The sequence below is a fragment of the Erythrolamprus reginae genome, chromosome 2 (genome assembly GCF_031021105.1).
Source record: "Erythrolamprus reginae isolate rEryReg1 chromosome 2, rEryReg1.hap1, whole genome shotgun sequence".
Taxonomy (NCBI): domain Eukaryota; kingdom Metazoa; phylum Chordata; class Lepidosauria; order Squamata; family Dipsadidae; genus Erythrolamprus; species Erythrolamprus reginae.
This window is the reverse complement of record NC_091951.1, coordinates 228520952-228539765: the sequence shown is the minus strand read 5'-3', so window position 1 is coordinate 228539765 and position 18814 is coordinate 228520952. Positions and strand designations below refer to the sequence as shown.

General features: G+C 42.5%; 1 protein-coding gene across 5 annotated transcripts in view; it reads right to left on the bottom strand.

The window, feature by feature from the left end:
- The window catches only part of RBPMS (RNA binding protein, mRNA processing factor), a 121805-nt gene that overhangs the window by 17235 nt on the left and 85756 nt on the right, over positions 1-18814 (bottom strand). For 2 of the 5 annotated variants that reach the window (XR_011558263.1, XM_070742174.1), the window contains exon 6: positions 11315-11445. The exons of the other annotated variants lie outside the window; for them this stretch is intronic. Coding sequence is in view for 1 of the 2 variants with exons in the window: in XM_070742174.1 (XP_070598275.1) it covers positions 11315-11445 (131 nt within the window). In the remaining variant the exon portion in view is untranslated. The remainder of the gene's footprint in view (positions 1-11314; positions 11446-18814) is intronic. 5 annotated transcript variants of the gene reach the window in all.

The following is an 18814-nucleotide window of genomic DNA, read 5'->3' as shown; positions in this document are numbered from 1 at the left end:
CATTACTCTGGAAGTCTGCACCTCAGGTATCTCCTTGTGTCTTCAGGAACACAGAGTGGATCTTCTCCGGATCCCGTCAACTAAGCAATGTCGCCTGGCGGGACCCAGGGGAAGAGCCTTCTCTGTGGCGGCTCCGGCCCTCTGGAACCAACTCCCCCCAGAGATTAGAACTGCCCCCACCCTCCTTGCCTTTCGTAAACAACTTAAAACCCACCTCTGCCGCCAGGCATGGGGGAATTGAGATCCTCTTTCCCCCTAGACCATTACAATTCTATGCATGGTATGTATGTATGTATGTATGTTTGGTTTTTATATTAATGGATTTTTAATCATTTCTAATACCAAATTACTATTGTACACTGTTTTATTGTCGCTGTTAGCCGCCCCGAGTCTCTGGAGAGGGGCGGCATACAAATCCAATAAATAAATAAATAAATAAACATTTGGCCAATCCCAACCAGCAGAAGTTTGTAAGACTTCCAAGGAAAGCTCACACCAATTTATTCTAAACTTGATGAATGTTCCCGGCTATAGAGGAGCATCCAAGCATGCAGGATTACAGACCAGACATACTCCCCAGGCAGTCCCCAGTGATTAAAGCCATCCATGTTTCATTACTTTTCCCCTTTGTTGGTTAATTTTTAAGTAGATTACACCAGCTTTCAGAAAACATTAGGAGTTTCAGGCAGCAAAGTTCAAGGAGCAGGAAAAGTGTTTGTGACAGAACATACAGTACATTACTGGGCACTGTGATCTCCCACCCGGCGAGATGGATTTGGAGATTTTCACATGCAATCTGCCCTGTTGTAACTCGTGAATAAAACATCGTTTTCCATTCCAACCTAATTCTCCTTTTCCTGCCCTGTCACAAATTGTTTTCTTCAAGTTCACAGTTTGTGTTCTCAATCATTTTCCACAAGTCTTCAGACAAAATTATCTTTTAGGGGAAATACAGTGATCCCCCGGGTATTGCGTTCCCGATCATTGCGAAACGGCTATATGGCGATTTTTGAACCCGGAAGTAAAAACACCATCTGCGCATGCACGCCCTTTTTTCTATGGGCACGCATGCGTAGATGGCGCCGGGCAGATCAGCTGCTGGGCGGCTTCCCTGGGTCTTCCCCCTCTTGCTGGCGGGAGGGCGAGCAGCGGGCATCAGCGAGGAGTTTCCCCACTGCCCACACAAACTCCTCGCTGCCGCTCGCCCGCCCTTCGCCCGCCCACGCCGTTCATTCTCGCTGCTTCCCAGCTGAGTCCTGAAGCGAATTGGCTTCAGGACTCAGCTGGGAAGCAGCGCGAGCGAGCGGCGCGAGCGAACGGCTTGTCCGCCGCCTGCCTGCCCGCCGGCCGCTCGCCCGCCCACGCCGTTCGCTCCCCCTCTTGCTGGCGGGAGGGCGAGAAGCCCCCCCCAGCACCCGCTCGCCCGCCGTTCGCCCGCCCTTCGCCCGGCCACCCGCCGTTCGCTCGCTGCTCGCCCGGCCACCCGGGTTTGGGGGGGTGCTGGCAAGCCCCCCATGCCGGTGGCGACGTTTTAAAACAGCCGCGCGGCTTCCCAACTGAGTCCCGAAGACAAACGCGGAAGTTCGCCTTTGACGTTTGTCTTCGGGACTCAGTTGGGAAGCCGCGCGGCTGTTTTAAAACATCGCCGCCGGCATGGGGGGCTTCCTAGCAGCCCCCCAAACCCGGGCTGGGGGTCCGGGGGGTGCTGGCAAGCCCCCCATGCCGGCGGCGACGTTTTAAAACAGCCGCGCGGCTTCCCAACTGAGTCCCGAAGACAAACGTCAAAGGCGAACTTCCGCGTTTGTCTTCGGGACTCAGTTGGGAAGCCGCGCGGCTGTTTTAAAACGTTGTCGCCGGCATGGGGGCTTGCCAGCACCCCCCGGACCCCCAACCCGGGTTTGGGGGGCTGCTAGGAAGCCCCCCATGCCGGCGGCGATGTTTTAAAACAGCTTCCCAGCTGAGTCCCCTTCCCAGGAGATGATGTTTTAGGAGGTTTACTAGAGCAGAGAATATTAGTGACTTTAAGTCTGATTTTGTTAGCAGTATCTGGGTTGATTTTATTTAAAGTTGTTTCAATTCCACATATGATGTTTTCAGTTGGTATGCGTCTTGGAGTTATTGCAAAATTAAATCCTTTTGAAAGAATATTGGTTTCTGTAGTGGTGAGTATCTTGTCTGATATGTTATGTACTGTTTTGGTCATAAGTTGTTGTGGAGGGCTGGGTTTTTGCTGTACCTCTAGTATTTGGAGTTTCTTATTATGTGTGTCTGTCTTGTATTGGGTTTCTGTTTCTGCCCTCCAGATTGATATTTGTTTGAATTTATCCCAGAGTATAGGGTGTATTTGGTTACTGATTTTAAGGTGAAGAGAGAGTAGACTTTTGTTGATTTCATCAAGTATGAATCTTTTTTTTGTGGAGTTCATTTCTGATTAGGGCTAATTCAGTTCTTTTTAGGATCCTCTCTATGGTTGGGGTTTTTGGGTGGAATTTTAGTTGGAAGTATTTGGGAATTATTTTTTTGTCCCTGCAGTTGTGTAGGAATGTGAGATCACATAAGATGGAGGCTTTTCTGACTTCAAGTTTTTCATAGGTCCTAGTCAGTAGGAAAGTGTCCTCCCCGTAGAGGCAAGATATTTGTTTTCGTAAATTTTCACTACAGAAACCAATATTCTTTCAAAAGGATTTAATTTTGCAATAACTCCAAGACGCATACCAACTGAAAACATCATATGTGGAATTGAAACAACTTTAAATAAAATCAACCCAGATACTGCTAACAAAATCAGACTTAAAGTCACTAATATTCTCTGCTCTAGTAAACCTCCTAAAAGCAACATACAGCAGGAAGAAAGAGATGCTCTTATCAATCTGAAGAAAAACCAGGAAATAATAATCCTCCCAGCCGATAAAGGAAACTCCACTATAGTAATGAACACAGCAGAATACAAAGAAAAAATGACAAATCTACTACAAAACCCGGCCTACAAACTCCTAAGCACAGATCCTACCACCTACCTAGAAAAAACCACCAAATCTAAAATCAAGGCCTCTCCCATCAGCGAAGAAATCCAGCAAAAAATCATCCCCAGAGAAAAATCTTCCATATGTCCAAAACTCTATGGCCTTCCAAAAATACACAAAGAAGGAATACCTCTCAGACCAATAGTCAGTTCTATAGGCTCCCCTCTACAAAACCTTGCCAAATTTTTAGCCAAATACCTTCAACCATATACAGAAACTATTACCTCATATGTTCAAAATTCATTCCACTTTATACAAATAATTAAAAAACAAAACCTACAACCCGATGACCTACTTGTAAGTTTCGATGTCGTGTCCCTGTTCACACAAATACCTATTAAAGAAGCCTTGACAGCTATCCAGGACAAACACAAACCCCCCAAATATATCCTAGACCTTACCAACCACTGCCTGACCAATACATACTTCATCTATAATGAACAAAGATATAAACAGATAGAGGGAGCCCCCATGGGATCACCTCTATCACCTGTCATAGCCAACCTCTATATGGAATATTTCGAAAATAATGCTTTAGAGCAAGCCAAATATAAACCCAAACTTTGGCTGAGATATGTTGATGATACCTTTGTAATTTGGCCACATGGTAAAGAAAAACTAGACAATTTCCTCACACATCTCAACAGCCTACACCCCAAAATACAGTTTACTATGGAAACAGAAATCAATGATCAACTTCCCTTTCTAGATGTACTGGTCTATAAAAAACCCAATGGCAGCCTAGGACATACTATCTACCAAAAGAAAACCCATACCAACCGTTATCTAAATGCACACTCACACCACCACCCCGCACAAATCACCTCAGTGGCCAAAACTCTCATCACCAGAACCAAACGCTTAGCTGACCATGAGCACTTAAAAACTGAATTGAACAAACTCAAAGATGTACTAATTTCTAATGGATTCAAAGAGAAAACAATAACAAACCTAATCAATAAAGAGACACCCCCCAAAAAACAAGATCAAGAACAGGACAATGGCACCACCATCCTTCCTTACATCAAAGGCACCACGGATAAAATTAGTAAAATTCTGCACAAACATAACATCAAAACCTCATTTTGCACTAACCAAAAAATATCTAATATCCCCCAAAGATAAAATCCAATTGGAATACCAAGGAATCTATGAAATCCCTTGCAAAACATGTGCAGCCACATACATTGGACAAACTAACCGAAGAGTGAGCCAACGCATAGCAGAACATGTGAATGCAGTCAAAAAACAAGAAAAGACCTCCTCCCTTGTCCAGCACATTAAAAAAACAGGGCACGAAATTGACTTTGAAAAAACTAAATTACTCCACAAAACAGAGAATTTATATAAAAGAATCTCTCTAGAAGCTATCGAAATTGAGAGGAGACCCCTTTGTTTAAATAAAAGAGATGATACCTCCCGCCTGCCAGAGATTTGGAAACCAGCCTTAAACAAAATAAACACTTCATAATAATCAACATGTCAATCCTTCTAATTATTATGATTTTAGAATTTTATATTTGGAAATCAGCCTTAAACAAAAAACTTCATAAAATCTTCATGTCATTCCTTCTAACAACTATGATTACACCAACCAATCAGATCACTGAAGCATAGTCACCCAATCTATTTGCTACATTCAAAGCAAATCTCCACCCCCACACTACATACTAAGAAGAAATGTCAGTTTGCTAATATTCCATTTACAACAACACAAAGATTGGAACTCCAGCCTGAAGATGGTGAATGTGATTTCACCGAAACGTCGCATAGACATGCAAAACATTACACAGGGCAAAACCCGAACTCAGAACAATCTACATACATATACCCGTGAAAATTTACGAAAACAAAAATATATATATATATATATATATATATATATCAATGGTATTGCATACCAATATACAATATATTGATAATATACAAAATTATATTTTATCAATCATTCTTAAATCGATATCCTATTTTGCACCTATTTCATTTTTCTTTTTCATCAGTCTGTTATTCTTATTTTCTTTATACTTTCTCCATCTCTTCCCTCTACCTTCTTACTCCCTTCTCTCCCCTTTTAGAAGAGCATATGAGAGCTTCCCACCCAGCCCACCTCGCTTTACTTAAATGCTTAGTGCTGTATGCTTTCAGACTGTTTAACATTCCTAAGAAATAACGTCTACCTGGATTACAGGAAGCACTCATTGATATCCGCATGGTTGACTTGTATAAAAGAGAAGTGCCTTTCTGAACCTGCTCTTTGTACCTGCAGCATAAAAGAGTTTATGATACAGAAAGCAGAATTTTCATTAGATTGAAAACTTTTAATAGCTGCCCTTGATGCCAGAAGAAATGTGACCATTATTTATCTTAGATTTAATTAGCATATTATTATTTCATGGAGAACAGTATTTGGTTTCATATAACAAAAGCAGCCGAAATGTCTCTGGATGTTGGACCAGTGTGAATATTGTTCTCAGTTCCTATAAAACAGGCCTAATTAGTTGCTACTAGAACTTTATACAGTACTACTAAATTGGCAGGGGGGGGGGTTGTAAACAAAACCCTGCCCCTTTTATATACATTGACACATGTACAAAAGAGGTGATACTAATACCATTTTCACCACCTTTCCTGTTTGGACCTTCCCCTATGAACGCTGCTGGCCCAAGATATCTTGCTTGTCACCCACTGAACGTATTGCATCATCTGACTCTTTTAAAAATGATTCTTTTAATAAAAATGAACTATGAAGCTGCCCGTTGCAAAAGCAAAAACAACCCAATACACCAACCTCTACTCCTGCTATATTTCTGCAGAAAAAAACCTTTGCTCAACTCCTCCCTGTCCCCTCCCTCATTGCATTAATAATAATAATAATAATAATAATAATAATAATAATAATAATAATAATAATTTATTAGTCTCCGAAGACTCACAACAATAATAAAAGACAATATAACAGTGAAACAAATCTAATATTAAAAGAAATATATATATATATAAAACCCCAGCAATTAAAACCATACAACACATACCAAACATAAAATATAAAAGCCTGGGGGAGGTAGTATGGTAAAGAGCATCCTGTGGGGTTTGTCAATTTCCAAATTAATTTGTATTTCATGAGTGGTCATGAGGACCGTGATAAAGATTCTGTGGGTGCCTCTGACACACCTTTTCAGTCATAACCCCGGAAGTCCTCCAAAAGCAACCTGCCTCTTCATCTAAAAAGTATAATTCTTAAATTAAGGAGGTATATATAGATATATAGTGCTACCTCTACTTACGAATGTAAAGTTTGTAAGAAGAAGCAATTTTTCCCATAGAAATCAATGTAAAAGCAAATAATGTGTGCGATTGGGGAAACCACAGGGAAGGTGGAGGCCCTGTTTCCTCCCAGGAGATTCCTAGAGAGGCCCCATGGAGGCTTCTCCCTGTCTTCTTTGGCCCTGTTTCCTCCCAGGAGATTCCTAGAGAGGCTTCTTCTTGCCTTTTCTGGCCCTGCTTCCTGCCAGGAGATTCCTAGAGTGGCCCCACGGAGACGTCTCCCTGCCTTTTCAGAGGCTTCGGTTTGTAAGTGGAAAATGGTTCTTGAGAAGAGGCAAAAAACACCCAGTTGTAAGTAGAGGCGTTCTTAGGTAGAGGTATACATATACATTACACACACACACACACACACACACACACACACACACACACAAGATACTTTTTCTTCCCAACAAGACCACCGGTGGATTCAGCTAACCATTTATGAAGTGTAAATTTACTAAAGTGCAATAAAATCCTACAAGGAAGGGGCAACAAAACTTCCTTCGCTGCTGCTGCTTTGATTTCTCCCTGCAGAGAGTCTGAAAGAAATGTCTTGCCCCACTACAGTGATCCCCCGTTTATTGCGTCCCCAACCATTGCGAACAGGGTACTTCGCTATTTTTCAACCCGGAAGTCAAAATACCATCTACGCATGCGTGCCCGTGGGCACGCATGCGTAGATGGCAACCGGGAGATCAGCTGCTGGGCGGCTTCCCTGAGTCTTCCCCCTCTTGCTGGCGTCAGCGAGGAGTTTCCCCACCGCCCACGCAAACTCCTCGCTGCCGCCCGCCCTTCGCCCGCCCACGCCGTTCATTCTCGCCGCTTTCGAGCCGAATCCAGGAGCGAATTCGCTCCTGGATTCAGCTCAAAATCGGCGAGAATGAAAGGCGTAGAAAAGGCGTTCCTTGCCATTCGTTCTCGCCGCTTTCGAGCCGCATCCAGGAGCGAATTCGCCCCTGGATTCAGCTCAAAATCGGCGAGAATGAAAGGCGTAGAAAAGGCGTTCCTTGCCATTCGTTCTCGCCGCTTTCGAGCCGCATCCAGGAGCGAATTCGCCCCTGGATTCAGCTCAAAATCGGCGAGAATGAAAGGCGTAGAAAAGGCGTTCCTTGCCATTCGTTCTCGCCGCTTTCGAGCCGCATCCAGGAGCGAATTCGCCCCTGGATTCAGCTCAAAATCGGCGAGAATGAAAGGCGTAGAAAAGGCGTTCCTTGCCATTCGTTCTCGCCGCTTTCGAGCCGCATCCAGGAGCGAATTCGCCCCTGGATTCAGCTCAAAATCGGCGAGAATGAAAGGCGTAGAAAAGGCGTTCCTTGCCATTCGTTCTCGCCGCTTTCGAGCCGCATCCAGGAGCGAATTCGCCCCTGGATTCAGCTCAAAATCGGCGAGAATGAAAGGCGTAGAAAAGGCGTTCCTTGCCATTCGTTCTCGCCGCTTTCGAGCCGCATCCAGGAGCGAATTCGCCCCTGGATTCAGCTCAAAATCGGCGAGAATGAAAGGCGTAGAAAAGGCGTTCCTTGCCATTCGTTCTCGCCGCTTTCGAGCCGCATCCAGGAGCGAATTCGCCCCTGGATTCAGCTCAAAATCGGCGAGAATGAAAGGCGTAGAAAAGGCGTTCCTTGCCATTCGTTCTCGCCGCTTTCGAGCCGCATCCAGGAGCGAATTCGCCCCTGGATTCAGCTCAAAATCGGCGAGAATGAAAGGCGTAGAAAAGGCGTTCCTTGCCATTCGTTCTCGCCGCTTTCGAGCCGCATCCAGGAGCGAATTCGCCCCTGGATTCAGCTCAAAATCGGCGAGAATGAAAGGCGTAGAAAAGGCGTTCCTTGCCATTCGTTCTCGCCGCTTTCGAGCCGCATCCAGGAGCGAATTCGCCCCTGGATTCAGCTCAAAATCGGCGAGAATGAAAGGCGTAGAAAAGGCGTTCCTTGCCATTCGTTCTCGCCGCTTTCGAGCCGCATCCAGGAGCGAATTCGCCCCTGGATTCAGCTCAAAATCGGCGAGAATGAAAGGCGTAGAAAAGGCGTTCCTTGCCATTCGTTCTCGCCGCTTTCGAGCCGCATCCAGGAGCGAATTCGCCCCTGGATTCAGCTCAAAATCGGCGAGAATGAAAGGCGTAGAAAAGACGTTCCTTGCCATTCGTTCTCGCCGCTTTCGAGCCGCATCCAGGAGCGAATTCGCCCCTGGATTCAGCTCAAAATCGGCGAGAATGAAAGGCGTAGAAAAGGCGTTCCTTGCCATTCGTTCTCGCCGCTTTCGAGCCGAATCCAGGAGCGAATTCGCCCCTGGATTCAGCTCAAAATCGGCGAGAATGAACGGCGTAGAAAAGGCGTTCCTTGCCATTCGTTCTCGCCGCTTTCGAGCCGAATCCAGGAGCGAATTCGCCCCTGGATTCAGCTCAAAATCGGCGAGAATGAACGGCGTAGAAAAGGCGTTCCTTGCCATTCGTTCTCGCCGCTTTCGAGCTGAATCCAGGAGCGAATTCGCTCCCGGATTCAGCTCGAAAGCGGCGAGAGCCAGCGCCCCCCGGACCTCCAACCCGGGTTTGGGGGGCTGCTAGGAAGCCCTCCATGCCGGCGGCAAACAGCCGTGCCGCCCCCAATCTTCGGCTCCTCGCTAGCGCTGTGGGAATAAAAACACAATCTGCACATGCGCAGAAGGTGTTTTTACTTCCGCATCGCTACTTCGCGAAAACCCGCTCGTTGCGGGGGCTCCTGGAACGGAACCCTCGCAACGAGCGGGGGATCACTGTACTCCCTTGTGTAGGGCAACCAGCTTACTCAACTCAGTCAGGCCCTTGAAGCGGCTTACAGTTAAAGGGTGCCCACAACAAACACACCACAACCATCACAGCAATCCAATCCTCTGCTGCTTTAGAGAAACAAAAAAGGTCACCTAAACAGGCTAATCTTCCTAAGTTTTCTTAGAGGCTGAGGGAGGGTCAAAGAGGCAGAGAGGTTCGCCCCCGTGCCTCCCCCAATAGTTTCACAGAACATGCAAGATCTGCAGATTTGCTTCCTCCCTCATGTGGTAGGAGAGGTTTGCTTTGCAAATCTTCAAATAAACTGAGCCCTGGTACCGTAAAACTCAACACCAGCATTCTGACAAATGGACAACCACTGCTGCTCTTATATAAACCATGGCATTCTGCTTCCACTTTTCTAGCAGTTTATAAGGTGCATTTGAGAGAGCTGAAGCTTTCAAATATTAATGCAAAGGTAGCTCTATATAGTAGCTTTATTTAAAACACACAGAGATATTCAATCTAGACATTTCCCCATAGGATCTCAGGTACATCTCATCTCCCACCATGCCAAATCAATATTTCTAATTTTTTTAAAAAGCAAGCTAATGCATCTGAACTGGATAGAAGGCCCTCCTTATTATCCCAAACAATTAAGAATTAATTATCACAGAATTAAAAGAGCCCTTGTTTAGCATCGTAAGTGGGATGGCAACTCAGTTGTTAAGCAAAGTGATCTGAAATTGAAACAATAATAGTGCTTATCATCTTATTTCAGCTTCCCATTGCTTTATAGATCTGAAAAGGGCATACTGTGAAAATTGGTAGTAAAGTTGTAGTACTTTTTCATCCATTTTCATCCTAATGGTAAACAGTCAGTAAACAAGGCACTAAAGACTACCCATATTTGTTTTCTAATGTTTCAGTTCATTAATGTTTATGTAGATCATCATCTTCACCAAGTATCTATTCAACGTCTTACTCGTCACTAGAAAGTACACAAACAACTAGAATAGCAAATAATGACAAGCACATTTTCACTTGGCAAATGGCTATTAATACTCACTTCATTAGGATTATAATATCTTCAGAAGCAGCTAGTTTAAAGCCCACTCCCACACTACTGAGACAAAATGGCGACTTCAGTGACGGATAGGGTTGGCCACTGCAACTAAGATGCGCATACTATGTTCAGTTGCATCTAAATTACTACTGATATTTCAATAGGTAAAATGATGTGATTGTTATTATTAAACGATTTGCTGTTGGAGATCTTCCCAACTTACCACTCATCATCATTACATGTAAATTTCCTCTGCCATTGGGTATTAATAATAATAATAATAATAATTTATTGGATTTGTATGCCGCCCCTCTCCGTAGACTCAGGGCGGCTAACAACAATAATAAACACAACATGTACAATCCAATAATAAAAAAACAACTAAAACCCCCGATTATAAAACCAAACATACACACAAACATACCATGCATAACTTGTAATGGCCTAGGGGGAAGAGCTATCTCAACTCCCCCATGCCTGGCGGTATAAATGAGTCTTGAGTAGTTTACGAAAGACAGGGAGGGTGGGGGCAGTTCTAATCTCCTGGGGGAATTGGTTCCAGAGGGCCGGGGCCGCCACAGAGAAGGCTCTTCCCCTGGGGCCCGCCAGATGACATTGTTTAGTCGATGGGACCCGGAGAAGGCCAACTCTGTGGGACCTTATCGGTCGCTGGGATTCGTACGGTAGCAGGCGGTTCCGGAGGTAATCTGGTCCATTGCCATGTAGGGCTTTGCTTCCGTCTGTCTTCTTAAGCTACAGGAACACATGTGTTTATAAGTATATTCTTACTTATTTTGCCTGGATCTACTTCAAGACCTGTGAACCTTGGAACTGAAAACTACTGAAAGGCAAGTCTGGGAAGCACAGTCCATATATAAATATATCTAAAAGAAAATATACAGTATATGCATAAAAAGACCCAGCAGATATTTCTATTTGCCTGAAGTGAATGGAGGTGAAGTTGCTCGAGAAGAGAAAGGTGTTCTATCAGGCAGAGGGGTGCTGCCATTTTACCAAGGAAAATTCCAGTGATTCCTAGAGGATGGGTCAGTTTGATTGAGGGGTGATCATTAATTTCGCTCTTGTGACCCTATTAGGCAGACAAGGGTTAGTTGTATGGTGAGCCCTGAAGAGGATCAAAGAATAACGTGGGTGAAGGTGTGACTGATGGATATAAATTACCTGGGCATGCAGTGAAGCAGGGTAGGTGAAAGCAGGCGGAGGTAGAGCAGTTGCTAACTCCGCTGGGTAGAGAGGGTACGGCGCCCACACTTCAGGGCTACTGGGGTAAAGTGCAGGCACTGTGAGTTCATCTGCAAGAGAAGAATAAGGAAAGGTCATCGTTAAAAAACAATAAATGTAGAAAACAAAACGGCGGATTGTTTCCACCGCCAAACTTAAAAGGTCTCTGACCTCTCCTCTTTCCTCAAAAAGCAAAAAACTGAGAAAACCAGGGATAAAAGTTTGCTCTGAGACAACCTATGAAAAACCAACATCTATATCTTACATAAAAACCAAGGATATTTTTCAACAGGGGCATAACAGGAGACAGAGAAAGTCAAAGTAAGTTACTCTACCGATTAACAGCAATCAAAGAAAATATTGATAATATTATCCAGGTTGACTGGGGATGGTGGGAATCATAGTCTAACATACTGTATCCCTAGTACACCAGATTAGGAAAGACTGTAATAAATTTTTCGAATCAATGACTATAGTTGAAACTCTGTTTGCTTCATTACATATTAAAATGCAGAAAAATGCATCGGTGTATGTAATTGCATCATCTAAACTATTTCATAAATAGCAGAAATATATAGTTTCCAAAAGAATGGTCACAGACTTGGAAAGTTGGGTAAAGGGTACTGATTGGGATCACCTGCCAAAGCAACTGCATCCTTTGTATGCCATTTTATCTTCACTCATCATCTTGTCACTGGGCAATAAATCACTTGGAGGGCAGCATAAGCGAATGCTCAGATAATTCTCATGTTTGACAAAATGGCTTCTGAGCATCGTACAAGAGAGCTCAGGTGAGCATAGCAAGCAGCCTATAATATTCTCAAGAACTGTTGATAAATGAGAGACCTGAGCAGATATGTTCATCTGGAAATATGTCTATGAAGGGAGTTTTTTAAGTTCCTAATTATTCCCGATTATTATTACTCTTTTCTGATATAGTTACTCCTAGGTTGCGGCATTATAATAACCCCACCAATACAAGAAACCAATATAGGTTTATTTAGAAAATGTTTTATATTAAAAATAAGGAATTTATATCCAGGATAAGTAACACAGTCTACATCACTCTAAGAACAATCACATTATTCATATTATCAGAGCCTTTGAAACATGTGATCAAACAATTAAAAGTAAACAAAAAGAAAGACATATGAATATAGAATGAATTGGTTAAGTTAAAAGCAACACCCAATATTCAGTGTGACAGAAGCTAAAAATTTATTCAGAAATATTTCTCACAAAAGATGTGAAACTATAGGTTTCTGGCACTTTGTAGAATGTTACCAGTAGTGGTTTCCTACCGGTATGGTCGACGCCATTGTACTGGCAGTGAAAATGGAGCCGTGTGTGCATGTGCGGAAGCAAAATCTGTGTATGTGCGGAAGCAAAAAAAAAATCACCCAAATCTCTCTCGCGCATCCCCTCGCAGGATTTTGCTTTCTAGGCATGCGCAGAAGCAAAATGCTGCTCGTGCGCACACGCATGCCAGAGGTGCAGAGCTGTGCATGCAGCAACCAGGAGTGGAGGGAGTGGCAACCCTCGCCTGCCTATTATATTGTATAAAATGTATTTTCCAAATACATTTTCCTTAAAAAATTATAGGTAAATAGATCAGTCTATTTAAGTACAGTGGTACCTCTACTTACGAACTTAATTCATTCCATGACCAGGTTCTTAAGTAGAAAATTCTGTAAGAAGAAGCGATTTTCCCTATAGGAATCAATGTAAAAGCAAATAATGTGTGCGATTGGGGAAACCACAGGGAGGGTGGAGGCCCTGTTTCCTCCCAGGAGATTCCTAGAGAGACCCCATGGAAGCTTCTCTCTGCCTTTTCCAGCCCTGTCTCCTCCCACGAGATTCCTAGAGAGGCCCCATGGAGGCTCCTCTCTGCCTTTTCCAGCCCTGTTTCCTCCCATGAGATTCCTGGAGAGGCTCCACGGAGGCTTCCCCCTGCCTTTTCTGGCCGTTTCCTTCCAGCAGGTTCCTAGAGAGGCCCCATGGAGGCTCCTCTCTGTCTTTTCTGGCCCTGTTTCCTCCCAGGTGATTCCTAGACAGGCCCCATGGAGGCTTCTCCCTACCTTTTCTAGCCCTGTTTCCTCCCAGGAGATTCCTAGACAGGCCCCACGGAGGCTTCTCCCTGCCTTTTCTGGCCCTGTTTCCTCCCAGGAGATTCCTAGAGAGGCCTCACAGAGGCTTCTCCCCGCCTTTTCCATCCCCGTTTCCTCCCAGGAGATTCCTAGAGAGGCCCCAACAGAGACTTCTCCCTGCCTTTTCCGGTTACAGTTTTGGAGGCTTGGGTTTGTAAGTGGAAAATGGTTCTTGAGAAGAGGCAAAATAGTTTTGAACCACTGGTTCTTATCTAGAAAAGTTCGTAAGTAGAGGCGTTTGTAGGTAGAGGTACCAGTGTAATATCTACTATAAGGAGAAATGATGGGAGATTGAAATCTAGTCATTTAAGATAAAGCAGCTGGCCGGCCTCTCTTCTTTTACATGGCAGTTGAGGAAATAAAGGAATCAAGGAAATAAATAATGAATTGGATCTCCATTCTTAAAGTTGTGACTTCGCAACTTTATCTATTATCCAAGATTTAATCTCAGATAGAAGTGTTGATCTGACTTCGTGTACATCACTGAGGCCCGAATGAGAGAAAAGAGGGAAGCTGTATGTATGCGTTGGGTTAATGTGTGCTCTGAAAAACTCGGATTGGGAGTTAAGGAAGCAGTGTGACTTTTGTCTTTAGGAATTTTTGTCTTGTTTACTAGACAATAGACTTTCTATCCAATAGTCCTCCCGTTCTGAGTTCATGCAGCTGTCCTTTTGCTGGGGTTTAAGGCTAGGAAGGTTGTGGGAAGTTACTCTGTTTCTCATCCTTAAATCCATCCCATAAAAGGCCCACAATTGTTGTTGTTGAAATTTGGCCACTTTAATTTCTGCAATATGAGTTCATTCTGCAAGAGAGCTGCAAGTAGATTCTACTTCATCCACAAAGAGTTGAACAATTATATAAATTGCTTGAGAAGATAATTCAAAAAATGTTCCTTGCCCTCTCAAGGCATTCCAAGGAAGCAATCAGCAGTATCTTTGAATGTTGCATAATGTTGAATAATTTCAATAATAAACTAGCTGAGGGAGAATAAACTGATGCTGATTTATTAAATATTAAGCAAGATAGAGGTTTAATTAACAAGTAATAATAGGACTCATAACATTCAACCTCTTTGGGACTGGACTTCATTCTTCTTGACAGGCAGATCCATGGTTGAGAAAGGTTCTCAGCTATCACTGGATTTGTCAAAAATGCTTTGGCCAGTTGTGATCCTTCTTCCACTAATCAGATTATCCAACCACAGTTACATCCCATTTTTATTACTTCAATTTGTTCTACATGGATACATTAGGAAACTCTTTAAAAGCTACAGTTATTATTATTTATCAAATTTATATGTCGCCCAACACCCAAAGGACTCCAGGCAGAATAAAATATTAAAAACATCTTAAGCATTAAACATATTTTGTTCTGTTTCCCATAGTTACAGTTTTATATAAGATTTCTAACATGTTGAAATAAGTAAGTAAGTAAGTAAGTAAGTAAGTAAGTAAGTAAGTAAGTAAGTAAGTAAGTAAGTAAGTAAGTAAGTAAGTAAGTAAATAAAACAATTAAAACCTATACATATAATTCCATGGCTGGATCTCACAGATTACAACCGTGAGCTCAATGGCTCAAGGCCTGCTAGAAAAGCCAGGTTTTAACTTCTTTTCGGAAGGCCAATAGGGTGGGGGCAGCCATGACTTCCAGAGGTGACTGGTTCCAAAGATCCAGAACAGCCCTGTGGTCCCGCTAGCCAACACTGTTTAGCTGATGGGACCTGGAGGACACCAACTCTGTGGGATCTCATCGGTTGCTGGGAGTTGTGCGTCAGAAAGCGGTCTTGAAGATAACCTGGCCCTAAGCCATGTAGGGCTTTAAAGGTAATGACCAACACCTTGAATTGTGCCCGGAGACCAATAGGGGGCCAGTGCAGCTCGTGGAGAATTGGTGTAATGTGGGTGTACTTAGGTGAACCCGCAACAGGGGAAAAGGAGGAAAAGGCACACATCACAAGTGTACACAAGATGAATAAAAAGGGAAATTGTAGGCATGAGAGAAATAGGATCTTTTTAGCATTTGCTTGATTAGTTTTAAATAACTACATATACTACAATATTTTTAAAACTACATTGCCAAAATCTAAGTATCAGTACCAAATATCTACATTAAATATCAATACCAAAAACATCACAAAAATAAAAAATAGATTAAGAATTGTGGGAATTTCTATTTAGGAAGCATAAAGTATCTATGCACAAGTATCATGCACAAAATTAGTTCAATGCACTGTGTGGAAAAGTAATATTTAATTAAAAGTATCAAGTGGGAAAGGAAAAACCAGTTTTTAAACTTTGTTTCACTCTGTTATTTATAAATCACATTTGTAAATTGCTGAATTTTACAACATTGCAACAACCCTATATAGAAATGGTCATTACACTTCCAACAATCAATACTAATATACCAGCAATAAAACCAGAACTATCCCCCCAATATTCAATGTGATATGTTTTTCTTCTATTGAAATTCCTGTCATTGTTTATTAATTATTGTATGATATCAAAATTTTGTATCTATTTAAACAAGCAGCCTTTAATGCATTGATTCTTGTTTATTGTTCACTTGGCACAATCCTTTAAAGCATCAATGGCTTTGTCATTGTAAATCTGTTCAGCTGTTTTGAAATGAACAGAACTTTCCTTCTTCATCAATAATTATTTTGTGTGAGCTACCTAATGAAAATAATCATCTATTAAGAATCTGGAGGAAGTGGGGAGGAATCTAAATCTTTCAGAACAATGCATATAAAGTTCTAATCACAGAGCAAAGAGCATGTTTAATTTTGCAATATTAAACCTTCATGTTCAAGCTATTTTTCAGGGCCAACTACTTAAAGCCACTGCTTCTTCTTGCTTTGTTTTTCCTCTAAGAAACAAGGACACAAAGTAGGCACAATGAATCATGATATCACTTCATTTCCCCCCCATTTTTTTCATCTTTTCCTTGAACAGAAGATTTTATAACCATGAGTTTTATAACTCATCATTGTAACTGCCCTTTTCTGCAACTTTTCCAATTCTCTGATCTACTTTTTGACATGGGGCAAACAATATGCAGTAACTCAAATGCAATTTTGTCAGTTATGATAGTATCTCTGCCTATTATCAAGTCCTTCCTTAATAATCCTTGGCATTAATTTATCCTTTCCATCACTGAGCCTGTCATTTTCAGTGCACTATCTAATACAATGATTTTCAACCTTTTTTGAGCCGCGGCACATTTTTTACATTTACGAAACCCTGGGGCACATTGAGTTGAAGGGGGAGGGGGGCCTAAAAAAAGTTTGGACAAAATAATTTTCTCTCTCTCTTCCTCCCCTTCGCTCTATTTCTTTCTCCCTCTCTCTTTCTCTCCTTTCCTTCCTCTTTCTTTCTCTCTCTCTCTCTTTCTTTCTCTTCCTTCCTTCCTCTCTTTTTTGCTCTTTTTCTCCCTCCCTCCCTATGTCCCTTTATGTCTTTCCCTCTCTCTCCTTCCCTCCCTCTCTTTCTCTCTCTCTCTTGCTTTCTTTCTCTCTTGCTTTCTCTCTCTCTTGCTTTCTGTCTCTCTTGCTTTCTGTCTCTCTTGCTTTCTTTCTCTCTTGCTTTCTCTCTCTCTTGCTTTCTTTCTCTCTGAGCTTCGCGGCACACCTGACCATGTCTCACGGCACACTAGTGTGCCATGGCACACTGGTTGAAAAACACCGATCTAATAAACATCTCTATCAAACACCACAAGCAAAGATGAAAAACACATAAGAATCAGGATAGAACACATAAGTTTCCTTGTCTTTTCTCAGAGGTACTAAGATATATTTTTGTAATTTATTGACTAGAAAAAGAATGTTTACTTAGATTTAGTTCAATCTCAATTTTGTTTTATCCCAAATTATTGGCATTTCTGAACTGATACAAAACAGTACAACATGACTGTATTTACAAAATTTGTCATTAATGACTTTTACAGTACAGCATCTTATTGAAACCCTCCAAGAGATCCCAAGAAACAGAACTGGGAGAGACAAAGAAGAGGGAGTCAGGCTGTTCTCCAAAGCACCTGAAGGTAGCACAAGAAGCAGCGGGTGGAAACTAATCAAGGACAGAAGCAACTTAGAACTAAGGAGAAAATTCATGACAGAACAATTGATCCAGTGGAAGGGCTTGCCTCCAGAAGTTGTGAATGCTCCATCACTGGAAGTTTTTTAGATGATGTTGGATAACCATTTGTCTGAAGTAGTGTAGGGTCTCCTACCCAAGCAGGGAGTTGGACTAGAACAGTGTTTTTCAACCAGTGTGCCGTGGCACACTAGTGTGCCGCGAGACATGGTCAGGTGTGCCGCGAAGCTCAGAGAGAGAGAAAGAAAACAAGAGGAAGAAAGAGAAAGAAAGAAAGAGCAAGAGAGAGAAAGAAAACAAGAGAGAAAGAAAGCAAGAGAAAGAAAGCAAGAGAGAAAGAGAACGAGAGAAAGCAAGCAAGAGAGAGAGAAAGAGAGAGAAAGAAAGCAAGAGAGAGCGCAAGAGAGAGAAAGAAAGGGAGGGAAGGTGGGAGAGAAAGACAGAGGGAAGTAGGGAGAGAGAAAGAGAGCAAAAAAGAGGAAAGAAGGAAGAGAGAAAGAGGGATGGAGAGAGGAAAAAAGAGGGAGAGAAAGAGGGAGAAATAGAGCGAAAGGGAGGGAGAGAATTTTTTTGTCCAAACTTTTTTTAGCCCCCCCCCCCCCCAATGTGCCCCATGGTTTTGTAAATGTAAAAAATGTGCCGCGGCTCAAAAAAGGTTGAAAATCACTGGACTAGAAGACCTCCAAGGTCACTTCCAACTCTGTTGTTGTTGTTGTTGTTGTTGTTGTTATTATTATTATTATTATTATTATTATTATTATTATTATTATTATCCTCTCTTTTCACACCCTGTGCCAACAATAGTGAAATATTCAGGAATAGCCTCAAGAGTTTCATTTCAGTGGAGCTGACAAAGATGCATCTTAATTATATAAAATATTAAGTCTGCATGCTGTCAATTTGAAAGTAAGATAAACAAGAAAAGGTTGGCAAGAGCTAAAGCAAACAACCTTCCCTTTATCATCCATTCCAAAGGCCTGTGGTCATTCCAAATGGTGGGAAGGTACAAGCTTATAAATACACTCATACCATTCCCTAGCCTCATCCATAAGATGTCATAAGAAAGCAACGCCAAGGAGCACTTTTGTACATCCAAGCTCCCAGTCTCTTTTCTATTCCAATAAAACTTTTAGAAACTTTCAAAACAATGCATCTGTACTCATAATTTTGCATCTAGCATTTCATTCTTTCTCTGTTGT